General features: G+C 37.7%; 1 protein-coding gene across 1 annotated transcript in view; it reads left to right on the forward strand.

Annotated features, from left to right (window-relative positions):
• Positions 1 to 18,098, forward strand: part of HSD17B12 (hydroxysteroid 17-beta dehydrogenase 12) — a 125,942-nt gene extending 107,844 nt beyond the window's left edge. The window contains exons 8-11 of the mRNA XM_016146840.2: positions 6,481 to 6,562; positions 8,535 to 8,600; positions 16,213 to 16,362; positions 16,682 to 18,098. Of these exons, the coding sequence (XP_016002326.2) occupies positions 6,481 to 6,562; positions 8,535 to 8,600; positions 16,213 to 16,362; positions 16,682 to 16,786 (403 nt within the window). The 3' untranslated portion in view covers positions 16,787 to 18,098. The remainder of the gene's footprint in view (positions 1 to 6,480; positions 6,563 to 8,534; positions 8,601 to 16,212; positions 16,363 to 16,681) is intronic.
• The last annotated feature ends 8,878 nt before the right edge of the window (positions 18,099 to 26,976 follow it).

Below are 26,976 nucleotides of genomic sequence, written 5' to 3' on the forward strand. Positions count from 1 at the left end.
TTCCAGTTTAAATTGGATTCTACTAAATAACACTGATTGTCTTCATTTTAATTGAGTAATGTGTTGCTGAGTTCTTACATTTGAAGTAGCGGGAAGTGTAAAATTGTAATTAAGCTCCGGTCCTTCCTTGGAAAAGCTCAAGTGATGGCTAGGCCTTCAAAGAAAACCTGTTTTAAAAAAGGCTGGGCTTGCATCTTGAGCTAGTTTGATCATTTGCTAAATTTAGGCCTCCACAGTCATCCTCTTCTGCAAAATAGCTTTGAGTTTAGAAGACATCCACAGGAATCCCAGCTTTGAAAAGGGAAAATCCAAAGACCCTACCTCTGTGAAGAAACGTCTATGACAAGCCTCAAGCATGGATTCCCCCTAAGGTTTATTGAGTACATATTATGTACCAAGTGTGCGAGAACTTGATACACGTTAACTCATTTAACTTGAGTAGTCTCCCAGCCTGGAACAGAAGAGGTTACTGAGGTCAGAAATCCATTTTCTTTTGGCATCTACAGAGACCAACTGAGAAACTACTTCTTAGCAAGGCTTTTGTTTGTAATTCCCTTTTATATGTAATTTTGTATATTTTAATTGCTTTATTTGAGTAAAATTTCCCTTTAAAACCTTCAAACTGCTTGTGTTGGTTTTCAGGGAGGGTGCCTTGATGGCTAGATATGAAAGGGACAGTGATCAAACCAGACCAGAACCCAGAAAACTGCAGAGAATTGGGATAGACAGACTAGAACCCAGGAGGGATGAAATTTGAGCTATCATCTTAATCCTAATTTTGACATCTGCAAATGACCCTATATTAATTCAGGATAGTAAGTCCATCCTTTAAATAAATATTTTAAACCACAGAGGTATTATAAAAGGAATTTTGAAGTGTGTTGGTAAAAACCAGATCAAAAGATAATGGTTGCGAAACCATTTGCAGATCATAAACTACAGGATTCAAAGAGTCACATACTTCAGTACTTTAACAATTTCAGTACTAACCTGCTTGACATAAAAAGCGAGAGTCAAAGAAATTTGATGCGACGAAGCTACTTAACTAGTTAGTAAATGCACAAACAAAAGGAATGGGAACTTCACTACTCTATCTGTGGACTTGGCAGTCGTGATCACAATTACAGCTGGAGCATGAGATAAAAACAAAGAATGCAAAGAAAAGGACGTATCCATTCAACAGGCATGCATTGAATAAAGTTTTTCATGGATCCTTGCCTTTAAGAAATCAAGTTGATTTTAAACTGAGGTTGAGAAATGATCTGGTGGAAAGCTGTCATGGGCTGGATTGAAACTGACATCATGGTGGTGGTTGTGGCACTTGTGAAGAACTAATAAGAAATGTATGAATCAATACTTTTAGTTAGGAGAAGAAATAGCTGTGTTCGCTTGAATTAAAGTTACTAGTTGTATTCGTTGAACTAGGCTAACTGCGGTTAATAGACCACCTCCAAATCTCAGTGGCTTCATTCTATAAAGGTTGGGTTTTTTTCCTTCACATCACAGCCAGTGTGGATCAGTGGTCGAGGCTCTGCTCTACCCAGTCATTTAGGGTCCCAGGCTCCTTCTGTCTTGGGTGTCCATTCTTTCCCCCTTGTATCTTGCAGTTCTCCACTGAGTCCTCTGGATCCAGTTAGCTGATGAGATGAGAGAAAATGGGATGATTTGAGGGGAGGTTTCATGTGCGAGGCCTGGAAGTGGTGTACATCACTTCTGCCCACATTCCATTGTCCAGAACTCAGAAGCTCCAACTAGCTGCATGGGAGGCCAGAAATGTTGTCAGTTGGGTGGCCAAGAGGAAAGAAAAACTCCGAGTTAACAGATCATTTGCCCGGCCTTACACATTATAAGTGATTTTGTCATAGTCTTGCCCTTTACACTGTCCCCAGATGTCATATTTCCTGTGGTTGGTTTCGTAGGATTCACATCTCCATTGAGTCACGGCAGAGTCCCTTACAGAGATCTTTTGTTGTCGCTGTTTTCCTCCTTCACTGATTCTGCTTCTGATGTATGAGATTTTCCAAACCTTCTAGGACTATACTCGAGGGCCAGCTGGCCATCGCTAAACAAGTATCGTAATCAAACTGAGGTATCGTTACTATAGAAGTAGAAAGTGCACAATTACATTATAGAGGAAACTTGCTCTTTCTACTTCCCTGGAATTATAAACATTGTGTACAGCTAGAGCCAGGAGGTGGTTGCCATAACAACCATGGAAAAGCTAAAAATAGCTTCTTTCATACTGTATTGCTTAATATGACATGTTATGGTGTTTTAGAGCAGGCAATTTTCTTTCATGTGGTATATGTTTGCAAACTTTCTTCAACAAAGCAATGTTTTTATAATGTACTTGGATTGCTAGTTCTAATTATATACCTGACCCCTGTGTTCCAGGATTCTTTGCTGATAGAACTCTTGTTTTGATATGTTTCTTAGTCTACTTGAGAGTCTGTTAGGAACTGTCTGTTCCAATTTCAGTATTATATTTAAGCTTAAAAAAAAAGTAATGACCCTTCAGTAGCTCACTTATGCACTCCCTTATAAGAAATAGAAATATGAAGAATCGTGATAGTCTTCCTTGCGCAATCTCCCCTGCCTGCCATCAAACTCTACATGCATTAGCTATCCACATCAGGATTGACCCTGCATTTCAGTTCTTCGTGGCAACGTTTACATCTCCCAGCCTCTCTCTCCTCACCTGCAGTGTGGGGCAGTGGCAAGGTTCCTGAGGAAGGCAGAAATCAGGGACTTATTTCAAAGAGACCTGTCACTTCCTCTAAGAAAACAGTATTTTTCTACAGCTGTGGACAACGGTACTATAATAGTCTATTGGAATAGTGGGACTTTATAGAAGAATAAGGCTTGGCATTTTTTTTTTTTTTTACTCCAGGTGACAATGAAGGAGAGCATTATGGTTGGGAATTTCACAGGTCTGAGGGATTTTTCCTGGAGAGCAGAGCTATAGGAAAATATAAATACAAGGTACTGAGTTTTATAGGGTTGAGTGAGTTTAATGTTTGGCTTGTGAGAGGACTGTGCATTGGAGAGAATATGTTTATATGCAAAGGTGCTTCCTTATCAGCAGTGGTGTTTTCTGCTCTGTTTTTGCCGCATTTTAGTTCTAGTAGATCCTCAGTAATTCGTGCCACTGAGACTCCATCGTGTGGCTGTTAGCAAGTAAGCAGTGTGATGAATTAAGAATGTTGTATCACAGAAAATATTACTTGACTTGTTTATTTAGATTATTTGTCATAACATGCTGGAAATGTGAAGTATGAGCAATGACTCTTAATGTACCTTCCAATCTTAGAATTGTTCCCCAAGTCCTTAGAAAATGAGAGATTACCAGAGTTTGGTTTAGTGTTTGTTTCTGTGTGTAATTAAGTGCAGCCCATTTTGTCTTTCTGCCTGGTCTAACAGAGTTGTCATGTGTCTGGCTGTGCCATGGAAACTGGTTTGACGTCATTAATTCTACTTAGATGAGGATTAAAGCCAGACAAAGTAGTCGATTCTAAAGACGAGTCCTTTGTGCCCTGCATTCCCAAATGTTCATCCCCATCTCTGCCTAAGGAATAGGTCCTGTATACAGTACAAGGATTAAGACAGCTATCCCAGTGTGTTATTTATGATCCAGACAAAACTAAGTTGAATATTATTATCCTTGGTGAGAAAGGGAGAGAGAATTTTGTGCTGTCCTGTGTGTGGGTATGGGAGGAAGGCTTTCGTCAGACAAATACGTGTGCTTGGTAGCGCAGAGTTTTGTAGAAGGGGTATTTACTGTCATTTTAGTACAGTTCTAAATGCTTTCCTTTTACTCACTTAGGTCTGATGCATTCTTGATTTATACTTTGTTGGTCTTATGTTTGTTTTAATGTGTTTTAGAACACAAATATTATGTTTTGAATAAAGTGCCCTCAAATTCTGACTTTGCTGATTCAAACTAACTCTACCTTCAGGGTAGAATGTTTGAGACACAAAAATATCAGGCGCCTCAAGGAGTGAATCATTAAAGGAGCGCATCTGAATAATTGCGGCATGTTTGGTTATTGGTCTGTTGTTTTTGAAAACGGGAAAGAAGTTTTCGTTATCTTTAAATGAATTTTCCTGTACTGAAATCATTGCTTTGGTGAGTGAAGTTTTAAGAGTCTGTTTTGGCGAAGGTCAGCATCTAAATTTGAAAATGTATTTGATAATGTTAAACTTAAATTTTGGAAGACTTTAAAATTGTATTGCATTTGTGAGGAATGAAATTAATAAAAGGTAAGATTTGTGTTCAAGGGCATACATAACCGCCCTGGCCAGTTTGAGTGTAATGAGCGGAGCACGTAATCCAGCTGCCAAAAACAGCAGGGGTAGCCTTCAGTAAAAACATCACGCCTGCCACTGCTTCCCACTGGCTTCTTCACTTGTCTGAATAAGTGAGGACATAGCAGTTCCTGGTTATATGCAAACCGGTTAAAATAAACCACTGCCTAAACCTACAGGGATGCTTGGGGCTCAGGAAAGGTGGGAGGGGTACAACTTGTCAGGATTTGGGGTTACTTCTCAGAAAGCTTATGGTGTTATTTAAAATCCAGTAGCTCTCTTAGCTTCCACTTGATTGGGTCTGCTCTGAGCTTAGTGAAGGTAGCCCATTCCAGTATGTCATAAATATCTTTTCTTTTCTCTCTCTCTCTCTCTCTCTCTTTAAATAGATTCGTTGAGATATATTTCACATATCATAAAATCCACCTATTTGTGAAGTGTACGATTTGGAGGTTTCTAGTGTATTCACAAAGCTGTGTAGCCATCACCACAATCTAATTTTAGAGCATTTTCAACACCCTAAAAAGATAAATATTTTAAATTTGTACATTAATACTATTTTAAAAGTCTCCAATAACAAAACTGGAACTAGTCCATTTTGATCAAAGGAATTTCTCACAACTATAGATAAAATGAAATTACTAGGTCTTTATTGCTAATTCACTAGTTTTTATCTTGGAGTGATTGGCTTCTAACTCCTGATAGACACTCTACCTTTCTTACCTTAACATTTAAAAAGAAAAGGTTTTTCTGTCTTTGTGAGAGACACAGCAAAAAACACAAGAATGATACATTGACTAAATTCCAACTTTCTTCAAAACGTTAATTTAACCTTTTTAAATTTGAGATTTGATTTCTGTGACCAGAATTGTAATGGACTTTACTGATTAGGAAAGGATGTATTACTAATAATGATTTCAGTTAAAAAATGAAAACAAAAAATAACAACTTGTTTCCGGTGACACATTCGGCTGAAGATCCAGACTTCCATTTGATGGTTGAAGTGGCATCTCGCCTCGAGGCTGGCAGATGGACTGGGTGACCTTTGGGGATTATTTCTTTTCAGATTTATCTCTAAAATAACTTAGATGCCGTTTAATCATGTTTCCCTTATTATTTTGCACAAAAAGGGCCTATATAGTCCTTTTTTTTAATATTGAAAAAAAATAGGCCTTGAGGGAAGTAAATTTAAATGAAAAATAATGAGAAACTAGGTTGAAGCAAGGAATATGATCCATGAAATCCACTAAGAGGTGGGTGGGATCAGGTCACAGTAGTTGAAGAATGGGACCAAGTCTCATGAGAAGAATGGATTGAGGGGGAAGAGTTGATTTTTAATTCTCTTTAAAATTCCTAAAACTCTAATTTCACACTCTACCAAACCCACATATGCTTGCTACCAACTAGGAGATTCACAGCATTGCTTTCCTCAAACCAATTTTCATTTATTTGTAGAATTAGTAATTCAGGGTAACTTTCTGGCTTTTGGCTTTCGTAGTCTCTAAAAGTTACAACAGAGATTGAGCTTTGTCTTTTGGCAAGAGAGTATGGTTTGATGCGTAATGTTAAAGTCAGCTTTTCATTTAGCACCTGAATATCTACAACCCAGGGAAAGGAGGAGGGCAGGACATAATCTTCATTAATTGCCAGAAGGTTTTATTAAGCACCAGTGACATGCTCAAGACTGTGCTGTGTGTTTTGAGGAAAAGTGAGAGAACAGGGACTGTCCAGAAGCTTATGTTGAGGAAGGAAAAAAATAGAGAGAGAATGATTAAATACACGGCAAGGTCGTATGTGATGATATGCCAAAATAAAAGCATGCAAGGAGTGTGAGAGTTAAAAGAGTTTGTTACCAAGGGTGAGAATTCTTGGTGCTGTGGCCAGAGAAGACCGCAGAGGGTAGGGATCAACTCCAGGAACCTACAGATTTGATCCCATCATGCCTCAGATTACTAAGACCAAGAAATGAGCTAATTGCATACAAGAGCTATTTTTAGTTGATTGAGTTATGCCTTATTCACTGACCAGGCGCGTCACATGCTGATGAAAGGCAGGAGAGAGATGTGTTAGAGAAACAGCTGGGCGATTCTGTTTCAAATCTACAGCTCCATCTGTAATTCACAAACAATCGGGTATCTGATTTCATTCTGTTTACTTGTATATTTTCTTTTTTAGGTCTAAAGGGGTAATTGTGAACCTATCCTCTGCCAGTGGCATGTTCCCAGTTCCATTGTTGACCATCTACTCCGCATGCAAGGTGCACAATTCTTTAGTAAATAATGGCAAAATAAGAGTGAGGAATAATTTTCAATCTCAGAAATGAATATAGAACTTTCTCAAAGTTTTATTCTTGGCAGTTTTCAAATGGAATGAGAAGGAAAATACCCAACCCTAGTTTTAGGGCAACCAGAACCAATTAGAACTGATTGGTGTAAATGTTGTAGCCGCCAGCCCCCGAAAGACACGCGGACCACTAGAACTCAGTGAGTTATAGGAAACACTCTATTCAGCCAGCTGGGTCTGCCAGGGATACGTAGACCCCAAATTAAGCAGCCCCGAAATGTAGAGGTACGGGGTTTTTAAGCCCAAAATCTTATTCTTCATTCTGTCTAAACACAAAGGTCTATCTTTCTTCTATTCATTACCTGTCAACTCACAGGTCAGGTGCGTAAGCGGGGGTACAGAATCAGAAAGCTTATTGTTAGAATGTTATATTCCTATGGGTGACAGCCTATGTCCGCATGAACATAGCCATGTTCCCATGGACACAGCCAAGCAGTAATTTTCCTGCAGGTAATAAATTTCTAGCAGTCATTTTTCAGCCATTACATAAACTTTACAAGTGTGACACCAAGATCACAGATCTACAGATTTTTTTTTCTCCCAGTAGTTTATGGTGTTAAAATTGATATTTGTACTTTCCAGAGAAAGCCGGCCTAGGTCAGTTAGCTCAGTTGATCAGAACATAGTGTTAATGATTCTGAGATCGGAGATTTGGTTTGTAAATAAGTCACCTTCATACAGCATCAGTTCCAAGTCTGCAGAGCTGAGTAGGATTGCAGACAGCACATAAGTGAACATAGTAGATACAAATAGAATGCGTGAGACTATGAGTATTTTGCCAGATTATTCAGAATTCACAGGTATTTATTGTTACTTCTGGAGTAAGACAAGAATTTTCCAGACCTCTGTAAGATGTCATAATTTTATACAACATCATCATTCGCCTCTTCACATTACTATTACTACTAGGAAAATAATTTAGAATATATTTCTTAGTACCTGCAGGAAATAGCATCATCTTCGTATACATTGTTGAAGCATAGGAGACATCTATGAAATGAAAATGACCACTGAGATGCTGAAATTAAATAAGCTTTTAGGAGAAAAGGAGCAAGATATAATACATGATAAGAATGTACAATATGTCAGGGACAGAAAAGAGCAAAACCCCTGCCTTTTTTTTTTTTTTTTCATTTGGCTTTTTGTCCACTGGAAAAATATAAAATGTGACTACCATCTTTTGAAAAAGCTTGGTACCACCCCCAACCCCTGCAACCCACTTGCTTTCTGTATCACTGAAACGTAACAGTGGGCATGTTTAAAATGAACACCATGTTTCTTGGAGTGACCAGTGAACTCCAACTGGGATCCTCGCAGAGTCATTATTGATACTTTGCATTTCACATTTGCAGAGTGGTACATTATATTTTATAAATAGATTTAAAGTCGTGCTATCGGAAGATGGGCTATCAGGTCCATCTCTTCGTTTCTTGAATCCCAGAGCACCAAGAGGATGCTTGCTCTTTCCTTCTCTTTATTGACGATGAAATCCCCATAGAACAGAGTTGAACAGAATTTATATTGTGTTCCTGTTCGAATGGCACAAGGGGGGGTGGGGCAGGGAATGCATCGTTTCTTGTTTAATAAAACATTTCTTCTCGGGGAGTAATTTTCTGAGAAAAAGAAAAGAGAACCTTTTTCAGTTAAATCAAAATTTGATCTGGGTATTTTATTTGGTAAGAGAATACTGAATTTAATGGCAGATTAAAAATGACTGGAAGTTTCGAAGCATGTTTTTTAAAGGTCTCTTCTGCATTTGACATAAAAAGAATGATTAGAAACTATAGTGTTAAATAGTTTATTATTTATGTTTCCATGGCTACAAATCCAGCAAATTGATGTAATTCGTGCGTGTTTTCTCCTCATTCATTCCCACCCCCTCGCAGGCTTTTGTAGATTTCTTCTCTCAGTGCCTCCATGAGGAATACAAGAGTAAGGGCATCTTTGTGCAGGTGAGTTGCGTTTGTTTCATTTAAATATCCTTGTTGTTGTGTGGTTTCCCCAGCAACTGTTGCCATTTTGGCAACAACAACAAAAAAATCACATTCTCAAGTAAGTAAGCGTGATGTTAGCATACTTTTAAAGACATGATTTTTTTTTTAATGCATTTTAAATTTAAAAAATTATTCCCTCGAGTTTTAAAGTAGGGATACCTAGAGTAGAAGTGAATGTAGTGTAAACAGTTGAAGCATAATTATTATAAGCTCTTATGGTTTTATTTGAAGAGAATTAGACTATCTATATCTCTTAGCTGATAGGTATGCAAGATGTGCCATGACTGTTTGAAAGTCCATCTCTTCACACGCCCCGTGTTCATTCTGGCTTTTATTACTGTGGGCTCGCTATTTCGCTTTTTGTACCCTAAAGCCCCCAAATGATCAGTCATCAAAATAATAGCTAATATTTGAGGGGTTACTTTTTAGGCACAGTGCTAAGCACTTCGTAGGTATCCATTTATTTGATTGCATCTCATAATGATCTCATAAGATGGTGTGTGATCATCATCATCTTCAAATTTACAGCAGTCGGAGTTTAGAGAAGTTAAGCCACTTGTCCATGTTGAACCAGGACTCAAGTCCAAGTCTCTTTGGCACCACAGCCTTTGTTCTTAACCACTGTACTACTTGCTCCAAACTTTTAGTATAGCAGCAAGCACTTCTTGGTTCCACCTGTGCTCAGGCCGTTACGGAACCAGAAGGTGCTCAGTTGCTTAGTTTCATTTCCTTCCTTATATCTTTAGACAGTCAAGAGGGGCCTAAGTGTTACCTAGATGTAGCTTCTAAACCTTTTCATTCTTCGAGTAGATACTGGTGCTAAATCACCCACAGTGAAAGGGACTGGCAGTTAGAGGACGAGTGGGGCCAGCGTTTCCTCATCTTCCAGGGTCAGCTTCGAGCCTGCTTCCTTTGCCTCCCCACCTGAGTGTGGTCTTGCCCAAGGGACCCTTAGATGTGATAGCCCTTTGGTGTTATTTTGACTTGCGGCTTCCCATAAGTAGAGGGTATATTGGGGAGGACAGGGATTTTGAGAATCAGGAGTTTTATACTAAACTACCACACTATCCTTTTCCCCTTTCCTTGACACCAGTCATTTTAGTGCTAGTAGCTCAAAGCTGCTGTGTAGAATATGTTGTATTTCGCTAATAAGGAAACCAGTAAAGCATTCGTGGGCGGGAAGATATCGATGCCACGCAATGTGCCATTTCTCATTCTGTTGAACCTATTGTAATCAAGCTATTAATTTTTAAACACCTACCAAGACTAGGCAAGAATCTTAAAGGTTCATTGGCTGAGTGACCAGAAGTTGCAACTGTTTCAATGACAAAAGGAAGTATTAGGTTTTGTGAGCACAGATGAGCGAGTTCTAAAATTCTGTGAATATATAAGACAATCTCCTCTCTTATTCCAGTGGCTTGTTTCTTCCAAAGATCTTTTCTTTTGATTTTCTGCCTATTAATCTGGTGTGAGCAGAAGCTACTACAAAAACACGTTAGCATTTGTTTGTTAAAATACTATACTTGGATTATTTTTATTTATTTCATTTCATTTTTATTTAATTCATTATTCCTTAATAATGAATTATGAATTATGTAATTTCATCAATCATTGTCTTCCTTCGTATGAATTCATTTAAGGTTTAAACTTAGAATGAATTTGGTGAAAAAATAAAAATTCAGATGTTGGTGAGGGAAAGTACTGTTGACATTTCTGTGTGAACACATCAGAATACTAAAGTCTCATGTCAGTTCTTACCAGAGGGGCAAAAAAATCTGGCCTAAGTGAAGCTTCGAGTTAAAAATGATTGGTTTCTCTTTGGTGGTGTTTTACGTCTGCACGTTTTGGACTCGGTGTCTTCGCCAGCCAATTTCCCCTTCCACTCTGCCCCACGCGCCGCCTCCTGGGTGATCTCGTTAAAATACAAGTCAGATAATGTTGTTTTCCTTCACAGTCTTCCAGTGTTTAGGATTGAATTCAGACTCCAGCCTCTCTTGCCACTCCATCATCCCACGCCAAGTTCCTGCCATAGTGTCCATTACGTGCTGTGCCCTCTGCGGTGGCAGTGGGTGGCCCCTCAGTTGGCACTCCCTTTCCCGAACTCCTCTCCAAATCTACCCCCCATCTCCTCTCCACTCGTTCACATCAGAGCCTGTGACCCGCGTCCCTCTTGCCAGGCTCAGGCCACACTTCCCCAGCCCTGGGAAACCTTATCTCACCACTTGGCAGGTTTGGTGTTGCCTTTCCTTCTGCTTTCGAATTTCTTATTAAGTACCCTGGCTTGATACTCTCTGGCCCTCCCACTTCCCGCCACTTCATTATAGTCTTGAGAACTGGGCTTTTTATCTTGTCCCTGTGTTGCTAATTCGGGTACACTAGAGACCGGCCTTTTGCTTGGCATCACAGAGCACTCCGATTATGCTTGGCCATGCTCTGCAGTACACAGACATCTGTTTTGAAGGGCTTTTAAGCTGCTTCTGTTGCTCCCATGTGTCCATGGTCTTGAATTTTCAACCTCTATCTCTAGAGGTCTTCTAAGCTGATACTATGTTGTCAGATTTCAGTTTCTTCTAATCTTTGGAAGGAAAACTATCTTTTTAGGTCTACCTCCATGTAGAGTGTACATCAAGTTGCTCTTTTGGGAGAAGAAAAGAGTGTGTTTTTTCAAATTGTAGGTTCTTTTATATTTAATTCCTTATTAGTATTTTTCTTTTGCTTTTCTCTCCCATCTTTCTCTCAAATTCTTTCCTATAATTTTGTAAGAGCATTTAAAATATCCTCCATTAGTTCAGATTTGCCATTATATGAGCATTTCTCATATAATGCAAGTAAAGAGTAAGTAGTGACAACAAGTGATATAAATTCCCTGGAGGTGAACTTTAGGCCTGATGGACTCTGTTGATTTCTGAATGGAGGATAAGTACATTCTCATAAACCTTATCAAAAGTGTGCTCTATTGGTGAGTACTATCTGTTCTCATTATCCCTATAATTAAAGCACAGTCAAAATTATGCTTAACTCTTTCAAAGGACAAAATCATAAGCAATCTGACTAGCTAGTTGACAGGCCGCAGTACTGGGCTCCTTCTGTGCCCTTTGCTGACACAGCAGTGATGCTGAACATGTAAGAAATAGCTAACACTAAGACGACATCCTAAACTATACTTTTTGAACTCTTATTCTATAAAGATTTCATAAGCCTTCTTGTTTTTAAAAGCTTTTTATTTGGAAGTAATTTCAAATTTACAGAAAAGTTGTAAGAATAAAAATAGTACACAGAGCATCCAAATACCCTTTACTCAGAATCATTTATCATTAACATTTTACTCTGTTTTACAATTGGAAAGTAAGTCGCGTACCTCATAGTTCTCTACCTCTAAATACCTTAGTATATATTTCTAAAGAATAAGGAGATTCTCTTATACAACCACACTACAGTACCAACTTTAGAGGTAACATTGACATAATACTTTAATTTTCCATTTGTGTTTCCATTTATAATCCCCATAATATTCTTTATAGCATTTTTTTATCCTCCAGTAAAGATATGACATTGTTATTTTTGAAGAATACAGTATTCCTCTTTATATATACTTTTTATAATTGAACAGATCCTGAAATGGAAAATGAATGCAAAATCTAAGAGAGAAAAGGGTCCCTCAAATGCCTCATAGAAGCTGCAGCCTGTGCCTAAAGAATATGCAGGCTATACTGGTGAATTTAATGCTCATCGAAGGCAGATTTAGACACAATGTCTAGAATTCCATATTGTACAAATAGACTGGAGCCTAGTGTCCTCTGGATCCAGGTTTTCTAAAGCATAATTGTGCATCGTTTTGGTCACTTTAAAATTCAGGAAGGCATGGTTCGTACACAGGTGACTGCATCTACACAGGTGAAAGATGCTCTACCATGTGAAGCTACAAGGCTTGGTGTCTCATTCTTGGTTATCCTCCTGACACTGGACATCTGGCTTTCCACTGTTCCATGGCATTGAGTTGTAGTGGCCTTTCCTTTGTGAGTCGGGGGCCCTGAATTGTTTTGTGAAGACCAGAGACCTAAGCAAGCTTTTTCAGTGAGTGCGAGTAAAGATACCAAGTTGTCTCCAGGGATTTTTTTTTTTTTTTTTAAATAGGCTTAGCAAGGCTAAAACATCAGCTTTACATTGTGACTTAGTTAATTATTTTCGGTTTGGGATTCTAAATTTGAAGACCAGGACACTTGCCCACATCTATAGCTGTCAAGGGCCAGGTTGTTTCAAGCTGGCTATATTTATAATGGCAAATTGTTGAGCCTTAAGCAACTTTTAAAATTGGTTCTGCCCAAAATACATCCTATAAAAATGTGTATCTTCCTGACCTGTTCCCTGTAATGTTTCTTTGAGTAAGCAGGAAAGATGGATTAATTACTGCTTATTGGGTTTTTAACTGTTTAAGGATGTACTTAGTTGACATTTTGACATATAAAGTATTACTTTACTTTTACATAGCTTGAATGAGATAGTCCTTTTAAAATTCTGGGCAAGTAGCTGGACCTGTAAGTTCGCCTTAGTTTAGATAGACAAAACTTCAGAATACCTAAAATTTTAGTTTAAACTCTTATATTACATTGTCAACTTCCTGGTGTAATTAGTTTTCTGGACTGTAACAGTGGAAAGGGACCCCAGTGCTATTCTTCAGTGCTGTCCAAAATAGAGTGTTCCGCCGCTAATTGATTCAATAGCTCTTCTTTATGCTTCTACTAATTTTTTCAATTACAGTTGATACCCAACATTATTTTACATTTGTTTCAGGTGTACAGCACAGTAGTCAGACACCTACATAATTTACGAAGTGATCCCCCTGATCAGTCTAGTACTCACCTGTCACTATACTTAGCTCTTACAATATTATTGACTATATTCCCTATGCTGTACTTTATATCCCCATGACTATTTTGTATGAAGAACTTACATAACTCAACACTAAAAAATTTCAAACAATCTAATTAAAAAATGGACAGAGGACCTGACTAGACATTTCTGCAGGTGGACATAGGCATACGAAAAGATGTTCAAAAGCACTAACCGTCAGAGAAATGCAAATTAAAACCGCAATGAGATACCGCTTTACACCAGTCAGAATGACTATCACCAGTAGGTGCTATTCTATCTTCATAGAGCTTACATTCTAACAACTAATACTTTCTAGTGGTTGGATTTAGTTTTCTGCTTAGCCTTCCTCCTGCTGTTGCTTCACACATATCTGATGTTTGAACCATACTGGACTACTTACAGTTCCCTAAGAGTATCATGCTCTCTTGTGTCCTTTTCTTTGCTCCTGCTGTTCCCAGTACCCAAAATGTTTTTTCCTTATTTGTTTACCTGGCAAACCCCTCCACTTCATTTAAGACTCAGCTCAAAAGTTATTTCATCTCTAAATCCTTTCCATCGTCTTCTACAACACATTAACCACCTCGATTTTAAAACCATTGTGTAAATAAATAAATACTCTTTCCAGAATAAAATTTGGGAAAACATGACTTGGAATTCCTGGATATGTATCTTATGTATCTCTTGTGTCCAACTCCAGAGCCAGGAAGCTCTTTAGACTGTCTGGTTGGTTTAGCTAAATGATGAGTTAACTTGTGGCACCATCAAGTGGTTCAGCCAAGCAGTGCGACTTAATTCTTCTACGATATCAGAATAGTCCAATTTATGCCATTTATATAGAGGTGGGTGGGATTATAATAAAATTATGGAATTGAGAGGCATCAGACCGTCTTTATCTTGAAAGCAGCTCCGACCTTTATAGTGTCCTTATCAGGCTTGTGATCTATAATCGGAAGTTTTTTAATCTTTGCTTTTTTATAACCAGGAAACCTGAAGCATTGAAATGTGACATGGTTTGCTTATGTCCCTTCATCATTTGAGACAGACTACGTGTGTGTGTGCTCTTTTGCTTTGTTGCTCCTCGGCTTTGCGAACGAACTTCTCTTTGCTCGCGCGTTGCGAGAGCCTCCCTGAACTCTGCACGTCGTGTGTGTTCGTCCTGAGATCTCTCTTCGGTTTGCACTTTCACGTGTGGCGTCCTTGCGGCAAGACGGTCTTAAAATGAAAGACCCTTTTGATAAAATTGGTTTGCTCATCGAGGGATAAGCGTATAGTGATAAGTGCGGTAAACGAATTCTGTAAAACCGAAAGTCACCTAATGAAAGTTGGCCCAGGTGTTGAGATACTTTGGGGATGTTAATTTAGTGTGGGTTTGCGGCTGCAGGGACTGAGAGAGAAAGACGGAGAGTGGCAGGACGTAGGCCCTCGGGTTCTTGTTTCTTAGCAGGCAGGCCAAAGCTTGACCTCACCTGTTAAGGAGGGTGTGTTATATTCCTTGACCGATTCTTGGGAGTGGGAAAAACACAGAACAAAGAAACAAAAAATGAGAGAGACATGGGACCCTCCTTTAGCTCTCAGCAGGAAGAAAATGCAGAGTATGGAACACATCTCAATTTTAATTCTACCTTTAGTAATGAAGTTTTTAGTTTTGACCACCATGTGTTGGAACAGATTCTCTTCTTTAAAAGAAGTATTGTTATCACTGACGCCCTTTCCTTTCACATACGTGTGATAAACAGAACAGACTCCTCATTGGTGAACAGCCGTACTCAAGTTATTTCATACTATGGAAAGAACCTTATAAATCATGACCCAGGACTCATTGTAGTAGGGTTTCCTTGTGTTGTGTTGAAGTGTATCCAAAATGTCTCAAGCATATGCAATAGAGAACCTAAAGCTAGTTAAGTTCCTCTAGAAGGTAGTGTTCAGATTTGTCATCTCACACCAGCTCTGTCAAGTGTCTTTTAGTTACTTAAGCTGTTTCCATATTATTATACTGTTTCCCCCACAAAGACAAAAGAAAAAAAGGGAGGTGGTCCTATCTTATCAACAGCAAAGTTTATAAAACTCAGAAGCAGTTGCACACCGGAAATTTATATAGTTATTAGTCAGTGTTACCCCAATGTAGTTAAAAAACAAATAAACAAAAAACCTCAGATGCAGAATGGTGAGAAACTAAGGAAGAAAAGTGGTAGCCCAAGGCTAAGAAAGTAAAATGTATGTTGTAGAGGGACCAAAGCTGATAGAACAAGTTTAATTAATGGTAAATTAGGGAGAAAATTAATATTATTTCTTTAGGAGGATAAGATGTCAAAAATCTCTTACCTGGTACTTCTGTAAATGTTCAGTTTAGTCAGAGTAAAAAGCGTTTCCTATTCTGAATCTCTGCTGTCTAGATTTGTGTAACGCCGCCTTCCTAAAGGGTCAAAAAGGTATATTTCTGCTTATTTTTAACATTTTCTCTAGTCTCACATTCTGTTTTATTGAGAGATTTATTACAGTTTGTTTTATGCTGTCATGTTCTGTCAAGCCTGGCTTTAGATAAGGCTTCTCTTTTTCTCTCTCTCTCTAAAGATACAAACTATATTTCATCAGTATGTTTCTGCCACTCAGAACAGTCAAGCATCACTGTGAATTCTGAGTTTGTGGCCTTATTAATCAATGGCATTTTTTGGGGTTGGGGGGGTTGTTGCTTTTCCAGAGTGTCTTGCCATTCTATGTCGCTACAAATATGGCTAAAATCCGAACGCCGAAGTTGCATATACCCTCTGCAGGTTCATTTGTGAAGGCTGCGATGAAAACACTGTGCTTGGAATCCCGAACTAATGGATACCTGGTCCATTCTCTTCTGGTAGGTAGATTTTTAAGTCTCAAACTTAGGTTGAGGGTTTTCTTTCCTATTGAGTCACAAAATAGTATGTGATATATTAATATATATATAGTCTAGATTTTTATTTTTACTTATATATATATATATACTAGACTTACTAATGACTCATCTTGAGTGTTTTAAACACCCAAGAACTTTTAAATCTACCTATAAATTAACAAAAATAGATTTTATTGTGTCTATAAGTAAAACAGTATTATAGTAAAACATAAGATCATGTGCTTTAATTTAGCTCAAACTGTAGGCTGTAATTATATTTATCTCCCTATTTTTTCCCTAGGCCTTTATAATATCAATTCTGCCTTCTTGGTTGCAATTCGCAACCTTTATGAATTTGAACAAGTCTCTGCGGGCTCGCTATCTGAAGCGCACCAAGAAGAACTAAGCCTTGATGACTGTACTGAGTAACTTGGCCAGAAGCTCCAACTTGTGCACATTCACTGCAAGTCACCCACCCAGCTCTAGAACATTCACTTGTCATTTTAATAGTTAAATGCGGCCATGATGGGGAAGAAAGCAGAAGTTTCTTTCAAGAGCTCCTGACATATATCTGAATGCTCCCACCAACTATTTTGAAGTTTATCATAAATGCTCATATCAACTGGATATAGAACTAATATTAGCAAGAATAGCTTAATAGGAAGGAACATGATTATAGCAAATGACAGAATGGTAGAATCAGATGTACTTCTCAACAATGTCCTCTGGCCCAAAATGCCTTGATGATAATTGTATTTTCCCTGAAACATACTTTGAAAGTCCATGGCCAGCTACTCTTTTTCTTGTTTTTAACACTTTGAGGGAGTGGAGATTGGTTGATTCACTTATGAGAGGACATACTGCAATTTGTATAGCTCTTCGTAAGATTTTCTAAACACATGTCCCAGTTTGTACATTTATATGGAACTGTTCTCTTTCAGAGGTAGCTAATGACATAAAAATAATTCATGAAATATGGAGTTTTTTGACACATGAAGTCCTTGAAAATATGCTTTCTTCTAATACATATTTCATCTCAGTTTATGTACGTAAATACCGAATGCTACATGGTATGATTTATAAAGATAAACGGGCCAAAATGTACATTGGGACAGACAACTACCTATGTACCACTAAAACCCTGACCCAGGAAAGTGGCCTGCTTGGACCCCAGTCGTTTCGTTTTCTTCTGAACAGGTCACTCCTAGTAATGATGTCAGAAAAGTGGCATAGTTTTAAATTGGTACCCTGTAGATAGTGATATAATTAGTTTAGTTTAAAGAAAGATCATTTAACAGCGGTGTTGATTGAAAATATATTTCTTTGGTTCTTGAAATTAAGGCCATTTCTACACTGGCTTAATATAATTTAAGACTTAACTTTTATCCTTCTACATAACTTGTTTGGGGAAATTGCCAAGCAATAGTTCGGTATTATGAAGCATATAGCCTAGAAGGTAGGACTTTCCTCGGTTGTGATTGGAGTTTAAAGCACCAGTAAATTTTCAAAAAAAAAAAAAAAAAAAAAATTTAATTGGAATATTTAAGTGTTTTTAGCTTATAATTTTGTCAGCTAAGGACAGAACAAAAATAGAAAAACAAAGTTACCATCATTATATAAAGACAAGACATTTTAGCATGTAAAAAGTAGGAAGAACATAATCCCAGAATAAAGAATAAGCATTTAAATTGAATAAATTGAGCTTTATGAAAAACACATCACCTTTTTCTCTCATTTTGTTGTCGAAATGGTGAAACCACAGTGACCCAGACAGTATTTTATTTGCTTGCATACAGTGGTTGGTTGGGTGTGGTGGTGGAGGTGATTGGTGGAGAGCTGTTAGAGAGGGGGAGTGGTTGATTTACTCTTCTAGGTGCTGGAGAAACTGCAGTGAATAAAGCAGACAAAAATTTTTGCCCCAATACTGCTTACATTTGAGCCGGGAGGAGGGGAGGGAGCAAAGGCAGAAGACAGAAAATAAGCATAAGAAGACAGATAGTAAGTCCATGTGCTATGGGGAAAAATGAAGCGGGGTAAGGATGGGGAATCAGTGCATGTGGGGGTGGGAGTGGGGGTTTGTGATTTCAAATAATAGACTCAGAGCAGGCCTTGGTGGGAAGGGGCCTTTGACAAGTCTTGAGCGAGCCTTTCGGTTACCTGAGCAAAGCACATTTCAGGCAAACCAGCCTGTGCAGAGCCCAAGGACAGAGCATACCTGGGATGCTCTAAGAACAGGTAGGAGTACATACATGTTGAAGTATACACTAGATGATTTGTTTCCCAAAGATTTCAGAGATCTTGCCTTAGTTTAGTTGTGATTTTCTAGTATTAAGTCACCTTTGCATTCTTGGTCATATTTCACTCTTTCGACACTGCTGAATTCAGTTACTTGCTGGTATTTTATTTGAAATTTTGACATCTATATTTAGGAAATTAGCTTGCAGTATTTATCATACTTGTCTGGTTTTCAAACCAAGATTATAACTTTATTATTAAATGTGCTGCAGAGTGTTGCCTATTTTACTATTCTCTGGAAGAATCTATAAAGGATTAGAACAGTCTTTTTCTTGAAAGTTTATAAAAACCATCTGGCCCTAGCATTTATTTTGGGGAAGGTATTTAACTACAGATTGTTTTAATGATAATAAGACCACTCAGCGTTTCTATTTTAACTTGAGTCAATTTTGGGGGGGAAAAATATTCTGAGCATTTACTCATTTTTTTCCCCTAAATTTGTTTTTAAAAAGTAACTCAAAGAAATTTTATTTTTTAACACTCTGCTGGATATATACTTAATATTTCATTTTCTAATATTTTTTATATCTTTTCACCTTTTCTTTGACCACTGTTTCAGAAGTTTTTCTATTTAGTTTTTTTAAAGAATTAACTTTTGGCTTTGCTGTTCCTCTCTCCCCTTCTTTTTACATTATCCTGTTTCCTTGGGGGTTTATTCTGTTATTTTCCTTATTTCATAAATTGGACATGTATTTCATTCATGTGTAATATTTTTTCTATTCTCATGTTAACATCTTAAGGCTCTAAGTTTATTTGATTATCTATTTGGGTGTGTATACACAAAGACGTACACTTTTTTTCAGTGCTAATATTTAAAAATTTACATTGTGATTTCTTGACCTATGAATTATTTTAAAAGTACAAACAAGTTTTTAAAAGCACAAATTTGTTTTTATAAATATTTATAAATAACATTAATGTCACCATTAATGACAATTTTACATTATGTGCATTCTGATATGTCAATGAAGATACAACGTCTCTTACGTAGTATTCCTGCTACAGTGAATAGCCTGAACCTAATCAAGAAGAAATACCAGAACCACCTAAAATGGGGGATATTCTATAAAGTTAACAAGACTAAACTTGTCAAACATTTCAAATTAAAGACTAAAAAATCTGACAAGTAAATGTAACAACATGATCTTGGATGGGATTCGGGTAGAGAAGAAGAAAAAATTTTTTTGCTGTAAAGGACATTTTCAAGATAATTACAATTAAATAAAGTCTATAGATAATAGCATTGTATCAATGCTAATTTCTTGAGTTTGATCATTGTATTGCAGTTACTTAAGAAAAGTCCTCTTTTTTAGGAAATAAACATTATTTAGGGATAATGAGATTTCTATATACAACTTAATCTCAAAAATTAAAAAAAATGCATATAGGAAATGATTAAACAAATGTGGCAAAATATTAGCATTTGGAGAATCTAGGTGATGGGTGTATGGATATTTGTCTTGCTTTTGCAAATTTCCTGTAAATCTTAAATGACTTCGAAATAAAAAGTTCCTATAAATCTTTCATTATTGATTTCTAAATAATTGTACTGTGGTCAGAGAATATGTATGATATAGCTTGGGCAAGTTATAATCTTCTGACTCAATTTTTGCCACCTGAAAAATGGGAATACTTATAGTAGCTATCTCACAGATTGTCGTAAACAAAAATTAATATTTTTAAAGTGCTCAGAATGTAGCCTGACATAAAATATATATATACATATGTAAATATTATATTTAGAAAGTGTCTCTGCTAATGTGATTAATTTAGGGATCTTGAGATGAGATTTTTCTTAGATTATCCAGATGGGCCCTAAGTATAATCACAAGAATCCTTAATAAGAGAGAAGCTGAGAAAGATAACACACAAGAGGAAAAGGCAGTGTGACCAGGGAGACAGAAATTGGAATGATACAGCCACAAGCCACAGAATGCTATCAGCCACCAGAAGGTGGAAGAGATACGGAACAAATTCTCCCATAGAGGTTCCGGAGGATGCAGGCTCTGCCAACACCTACCTTGATTTGGGCCTAGGAACTGATTTTGGACTTCTGGCTTCCAGAACTGTGAGAGAATAGTCTTGTTTTAAGCCACTGAGTTTGTAGTAATGTTATAGCAGCTATACAAAACTAATACAAATGTAAACTTTATTATTACTTATTTCTAGAAATTTTTTGAGACTTTATGTCTAAGTATGACCAAGTGTTTTAATGTACCATATATGCTTAGAACATTTATTTCTATAATGTTTTGTATATGTCCATGTAATCAAACTTGTATTCAAGTATTCCCATATCTGGGCTAACTTTTGTCTGCCTGACCTAGCAATAATTGAAAGGTGTTTTGAATTCTCACTGTCATGGTAGACTTGTCAATTTCCTGTTTTTATCAACTTTTGCTTTATATATTTTGAGGCTATCTCGTGAAATAAAGTTTAGAATTCTAATGTCTTCCTGATGAGTTTAACCCTTTTTTGGGTCATGTAGTAACATCCTTATTGATAGCACTTTTTATGTTAAAATCTTTTCTGTGGTATCAATATAGCTACCTCTGCTTTATTTTGTATTTAGTAGTATGTATTTTTCAAGCCTTTTGCTTTTTCTTTCTACATGTTTATATTTTAGCTTTGTCTCTTGTAAGCCAAATAAACCTGGATTTTGTTTTTTTATTTGGCCTTCTCTGCCTTTTATAGGCAAGATTATTTCAATTACATTTTTTATGATTCCTAAAACAAAGATTTAGTGCTATGTTACTGTCCTTTATGCTTTTTTTCTCCCTTCTTGATTGACTGTTTTTTTAATTCAATTTCTCTTCCTACATTTATTTGAAAGTTTTATACTCTATTTTTTTTCTTGTGTTTTTTTTCCTGAACTTTTTCAGTGCATATTCAATCTAAAATTATCTGAAGTCATAATCCCTTCTTTAATAATACATGGTCTTTAGAATATTTTAATTCTGATCAATGCTTTCCTGACTTATGTGTTTTTGTGGGCTAGTATTTTTTTTAATCCTATAAATTAGATGTTTTCATCATTTTATACAAACATGTTGGTATAAATTGCCATGTTTACCAATTTCTTTGCACACCTGCCTTGCTCCTCAGACTGACCTTCTGGTGCACATTATAGTTTAATTGGCACCATTGTTTCTCTTTGTTGGTGCTATATTTAATTCATAATGATGTGATTTAGAATTGATGGCATCTTAAGGTTAATGAAATATCTGATTATTCTACTGACTAGCTTCCATTGTTGGCATTCAGAAGTCAGTGTGGCATTTTTTGTGTGATATATGTTTGGCCACTTTTAAGAAAACTTTTGATGTTCAGTGTTATGACAGTGTAAGTATGGAATTTAAAAGTTTTATTGTTATAGATTCCTGTATTTAAGAATTCATGTCTTTTGTCATGTCTGAAAAGTTCTGTCTCCATTTGAGCCTCTAGTTATGTCATCTTCATTCCATCTCATAACCTTATTTTCTCTCTTATGAGCTGCATGCCTTATAATTTATTTCTATATCCCAGTTCTATAATTCTTCATATATTTTATCTGTTGTTTAAAACTATTCATTCCTATTAGTTACATTTTTCTTTTTTAAAAGTTCTAGTTCTTATTTAAATCTGCCTGGTCATTCCTGATAGTTTAATAATGCTCGCTTGTTTTAAAATTTCAGTTTTAAAATTTAAGAAAGTGCTTCACACATTGGGATTCTATATTTCATAGCTGGTGGTTCTCGTATCTGAAATTCTTAGGAGTCTAAATCTATTGTTTGTATTTCTCCTGACTCTCATTCAAAGTGGTTTGTTTTCTTCTGTGTTTGGTATTTTCATTTTGAAGGCCCCCTTGGTTGGTTTTAATCTGGAGAAGAATCCCAAAGGCTACATTGGGGTGTCCTTCAGAAATAATTTTTTTTTTTGCTTCTGTCGGCAGCCTGGGAACTACCAAGTCAGCACCACTCACTCTTCTGGAGATACCTGGCTCAATGCAGGAGCCTCAGGGTTAGTTCCCTCCCCTCGTAGTGATTCCAAGAGTTACTCTCCTGCTCTTAATGCTGGATTTGGCATTTCCCGCAAGGGGCAACCACTAATTGCTTATTTTCTTACTGCTCACTGCTTCTAGCTCTGATTTCAGTTTCCTACACTTTCTTCTCTTTGGGTTTTTTTTTTTTTTTTTTTTGCCCTTAGATACATCGCTTACTTTTTGTGACTCCAGCTTTGCAGTAAATTGTATAGAGTGGTTACAAATTCATTTCACAGGAGTTTCGGTAATTATTTGTTTTACATTTCTTCTAGGCAGGGATTCAGTATGCTATAAGATAATAGATATATGATAGAACAAAAGAAAATGTTTAAACTTCTGCAGAGAACAGAGGAACCATACACACACTTCTAACTAGCATTAATAGGGATTTTGAGGCCACTCTGTTTAATTTAACCAGAATTTAATTGTATTATTTGTCTGTAGTGCCAGAAGCCTCCATTGAGTTTTCCATCTTTTTTCCTCTGTGCTTCACTTTAAATATTTTCTATTGTCTTTTTTTTAAAATTAATTCTATATATCTAAGAGTCATTTTAGGTTTACAGAAAAATTGAGCAGAAAGTACAAAGAATTTCCATATTCCATGCAGGATTATATTGCTACCTACCCTTCACTTCTGGAGTCACTGAAAGAAACCAGCTATGAGGTCCCAGGAGGTGGCTCAATATATCATTTTAGGAAGTCCTGTCTTTCCTTATTTGGCTTTCAGTCCACCATGTATTTGCAGTGGGATGGTGGTATCATGTAGCATTATGGTTCAGTTTTCTCCTGTTAATGAAACTAATATTTATACTTCCTACATCGTAAGGTTCTGAAAATAAGATCAGTGTATGCATGTAAGTAAAGCAGCACTTGGCATGCAAGACATTCAAGAATGTGAAATATTATTATTTGCTATTATTTAAAAATAAGAATATGCAAATGTTGCCGACTCTTTTTAGGGGCGATATAACTATCAGTATCTTTGAGCCATCTGAATGCTACATACTTTAAAAACCCTGATGTAACTCCCTGTTTGCCTTAAAGCCTTCATTGATGACTATAACCTCTAGTGATCTCTCCTGTCCTAGATTTTTGTCTGCTTGCCACAATTTCACATCCAAGTACACTGTATGTGCACCTCACATAGTTTACACAGTGGTTCCTGGAAGATTTTATCTCTGGCAGCGCCTGCCATCATGCTGGGCACTGAACAGGAGGAGTCCCTGTCTGGAGTCTGGGGAAGCATCTTCTTTCCTTTAGCGTTGTGTAAACTCGGCCAAGACTTTAAAGCTTCCAGAGAAATACACTGTTGAATTGGCAGGTTCCTGTCCCACCCTCCTTTCTCAAGCTGGGAACAGCTAAGTCTTTGGCACTGAGACATGGGCTAGGAAGTTCTCTATGTGACACCTTCACTGAGAGCTATTAGCGTGATGTGCCATTATTTTCCTTGTATTGGATTTTCTCAGGGATTCAGCAGCAGGTGCTCCACAAGTGGCATACGATTGAAACAGGGAATGTTTGGCAAGAGTCTGGTGTGAAATTGGCAACTGAAAATAGGCTGCAGTGTGTCGCTCACCCAGAATCATTTCTAAGAGCTATAAGCACTTGAAGGATCTATGAGTTTTGCCATCCAGTGGGTGAGACAACTGTTGAGTGGAAAAGGGATCACCTAGAGAAAGCAAGCAACTGGGAAAGGCACTGTAAAAAATGCAAATTGCTGTCCCCTACCCCAGACCTGTAACTCAGAATCTTGATGGGGGACCTGGCATCTTCATTTTTTAAAAGCATCCCATAGTGACTCTATGGCAGATGATCTTCCAACTATGTGCTGAGAAACGCTGGTTTCAGAATCGAGGCAAGGCAACTGAACAAGCAAAACCTGCTGGGACTTTAGAAGGGCTGTCTCAGTTAAAGAGAAACAAGAGAGTAGCACTAATAAGGGTCCCCGCATCAGAGGTAAACCATTTAAGAGTTTAAGGCCCACCCTGGGGTCAGCCGCTTGCTAGCCTTTGTTCCCAATTCCTGATATCACAAGCATACCATATTAGGACTCAAATAGGAGACAGAAACTATATAGTAACTCAAAAATAAAGAATTATTAACCGCAATAAGGAATTGCCGAGAGGGGAAAAGGAAAACTCTAAAAATACAGAAATAGCAGACAGGGGAAGCAGCCACTTAAAAGTATCTCTAGGTTGACCTACCCCTAGGTTGAGGCAGAACACAAAGGAAGGTAAAAGCTGGAAGCACTTCCAACCCTCACGAAGTACAGACCTGTGCAATATTTTTCAAATCACCTGCTCCAGGTGCAGGTTTTACAGGGTTCTCAAGCAAAGGACAACTAATCTCAGACAGAAGGGCAAGCTACTTCCACTGCCAAGGGAAGTTCAGCATGACTTGGGTGTTCAAGGTTGTCAGTTTCATTTGGGCCAAAGCAGATGTCCCTATTTCAAGTTTTGGGATCTCATTCCTTTCCAAGTGATGCCTTAACTTTACAAGAGGAACTTAACAAGGCTGTAAATTCAACCACCATTGCAATTCAGCCCATGGAGACATGCCAAACGTGGCTGGCCACTGTGCATTGCAGAGCCAGCTGAGATGAACACACTGGAATTAGAAAGCAGAGCCCTTTCCTCCTCTCCTATAATGTCCTTCCGGCATCCTCTACTGAAGAAGCTTAATGCCAGGAGCTTAATGTTCCAGTATTGCAAGCAGGGCAGTGAAGAATGGATGGATTTTGGAGCTGAGAATCAATGAGTAATAACTGGCAACGCACCTTACCTTCATTCCCTCTCCACGGTCTCCACCCCGCCCTCCTACCTCCAATAAGAACACAAATCCTGCAAGTAGAAATGAGGAAACCCAGGATGCCAAGCCACATTGAAGTCATCTTTCTACTATTATACACTAACATGTATCTAGGATGAGCAAGGTTGCCCAGGATTGTCCTGGCTTTAGCACTTAAAAGGCCTGCATCCCTGGGAAACTCCTCAGTCCCAGACAAACCAGTACAATTTGTCACTCTACATGTGTCTGAAAGGTTTTCAGATGTTCTGTGTATCTGAATCACCTTGGGCACTTGGTAAAACTAAAAGTGATTCTGTTTAAAATGCAATTATTTTGGATACAAGTGGGCCATGGATTAATTTTTGAGAAGAGTTCTACTTGAAGGCATTAATCACTACTTTTAGGGACTCCTCAGTCCAGGTTTCTCTGTTCCTGTTCCAAAAACAATAATCATTGGGGAAGACAAAGAAACTGCATCCTTTGGAACATACAGCCAAGGTTCCTGAGTCAGAAGCAGACACTGACAAATTACTAGTCGTTGGGGTGGGGGTGGATAAAAATTAATAGTCTGGCCTTACCACTTTTCTCTTTTCAGTTCTAGGATAAATCACTTTTCTTTCAATGCCACACAGCATTATAAAGAATAAAGGATGTGAAAATTAGATTTGATCGAAGCACCAATATAAGTACATTGAAGGGGTACACTGAGCTTCCAGCAGATAAACAGTAAATAATACAATGTTTATTTTAAAGACTTTCATAGTGACTATGCTATGGTAGATAGATCTTAAAGAATAACTTGCACGAAATAGTAAATTCAGTGCTACTTTTGCTGTTTTCGCAGTGTAAGTAAACATGGTTTAACATGGCCACTTTAAAACTTTCTAAAGAACTCGGATGAGTTGAAGAGTGAACATGTCTCTTAACATTTATTTTCTATTGTGTTCTAGAGAATCGTGCTAAATTCTTTAAATACACTATCTCATTTAATCCTCCTAACAGGAGGTATGCCCATTTTATAAAGAAGCAGAGTCCTTGCTCTAGATTATATACATAGTAAACGGTGGCGTCTGGACCGAAACAGGTTTGTTCAGTTCACTCGAGCAAAATTTGCGTAGCACTGGAAAGCCATGAAGAATAAGGCGTGGTCCCATGCCCTCTTGCAAGTGCTATCGATCAAGGTATGCACAGCCTGCAATGGGAACACAGAGGAGGTGCATCCTAAACTCTTCATGGCTTTCAGGATAAAATTCAAATCTTTTCGCCTAGTACTTGGTTCCCCAACTCCCTCTCCCATGCTTGCGCTTGGACATCTGCAGTTGTGTGTGGGAGGTGATATCCCAAGGGACCTCGGCCTAGGAAACACATCTTCAGTCCCACCTTCGTCATATTCCGGGTCCTCACGGAGTTCCACCTAACCCTCAATCTCTGTTCCCTTCCTACCCCGGCCCTGCCTCTGGCACCTGCAGCAACGTGGCTCTCGAACAGCTGGG

The sequence above is a fragment of the Rousettus aegyptiacus genome, unplaced genomic scaffold (assembly GCF_014176215.1).
Source record: "Rousettus aegyptiacus isolate mRouAeg1 unplaced genomic scaffold, mRouAeg1.p scaffold_m13_p_5, whole genome shotgun sequence".
In the NCBI taxonomy this organism is placed as follows: domain Eukaryota; kingdom Metazoa; phylum Chordata; class Mammalia; order Chiroptera; family Pteropodidae; genus Rousettus; species Rousettus aegyptiacus.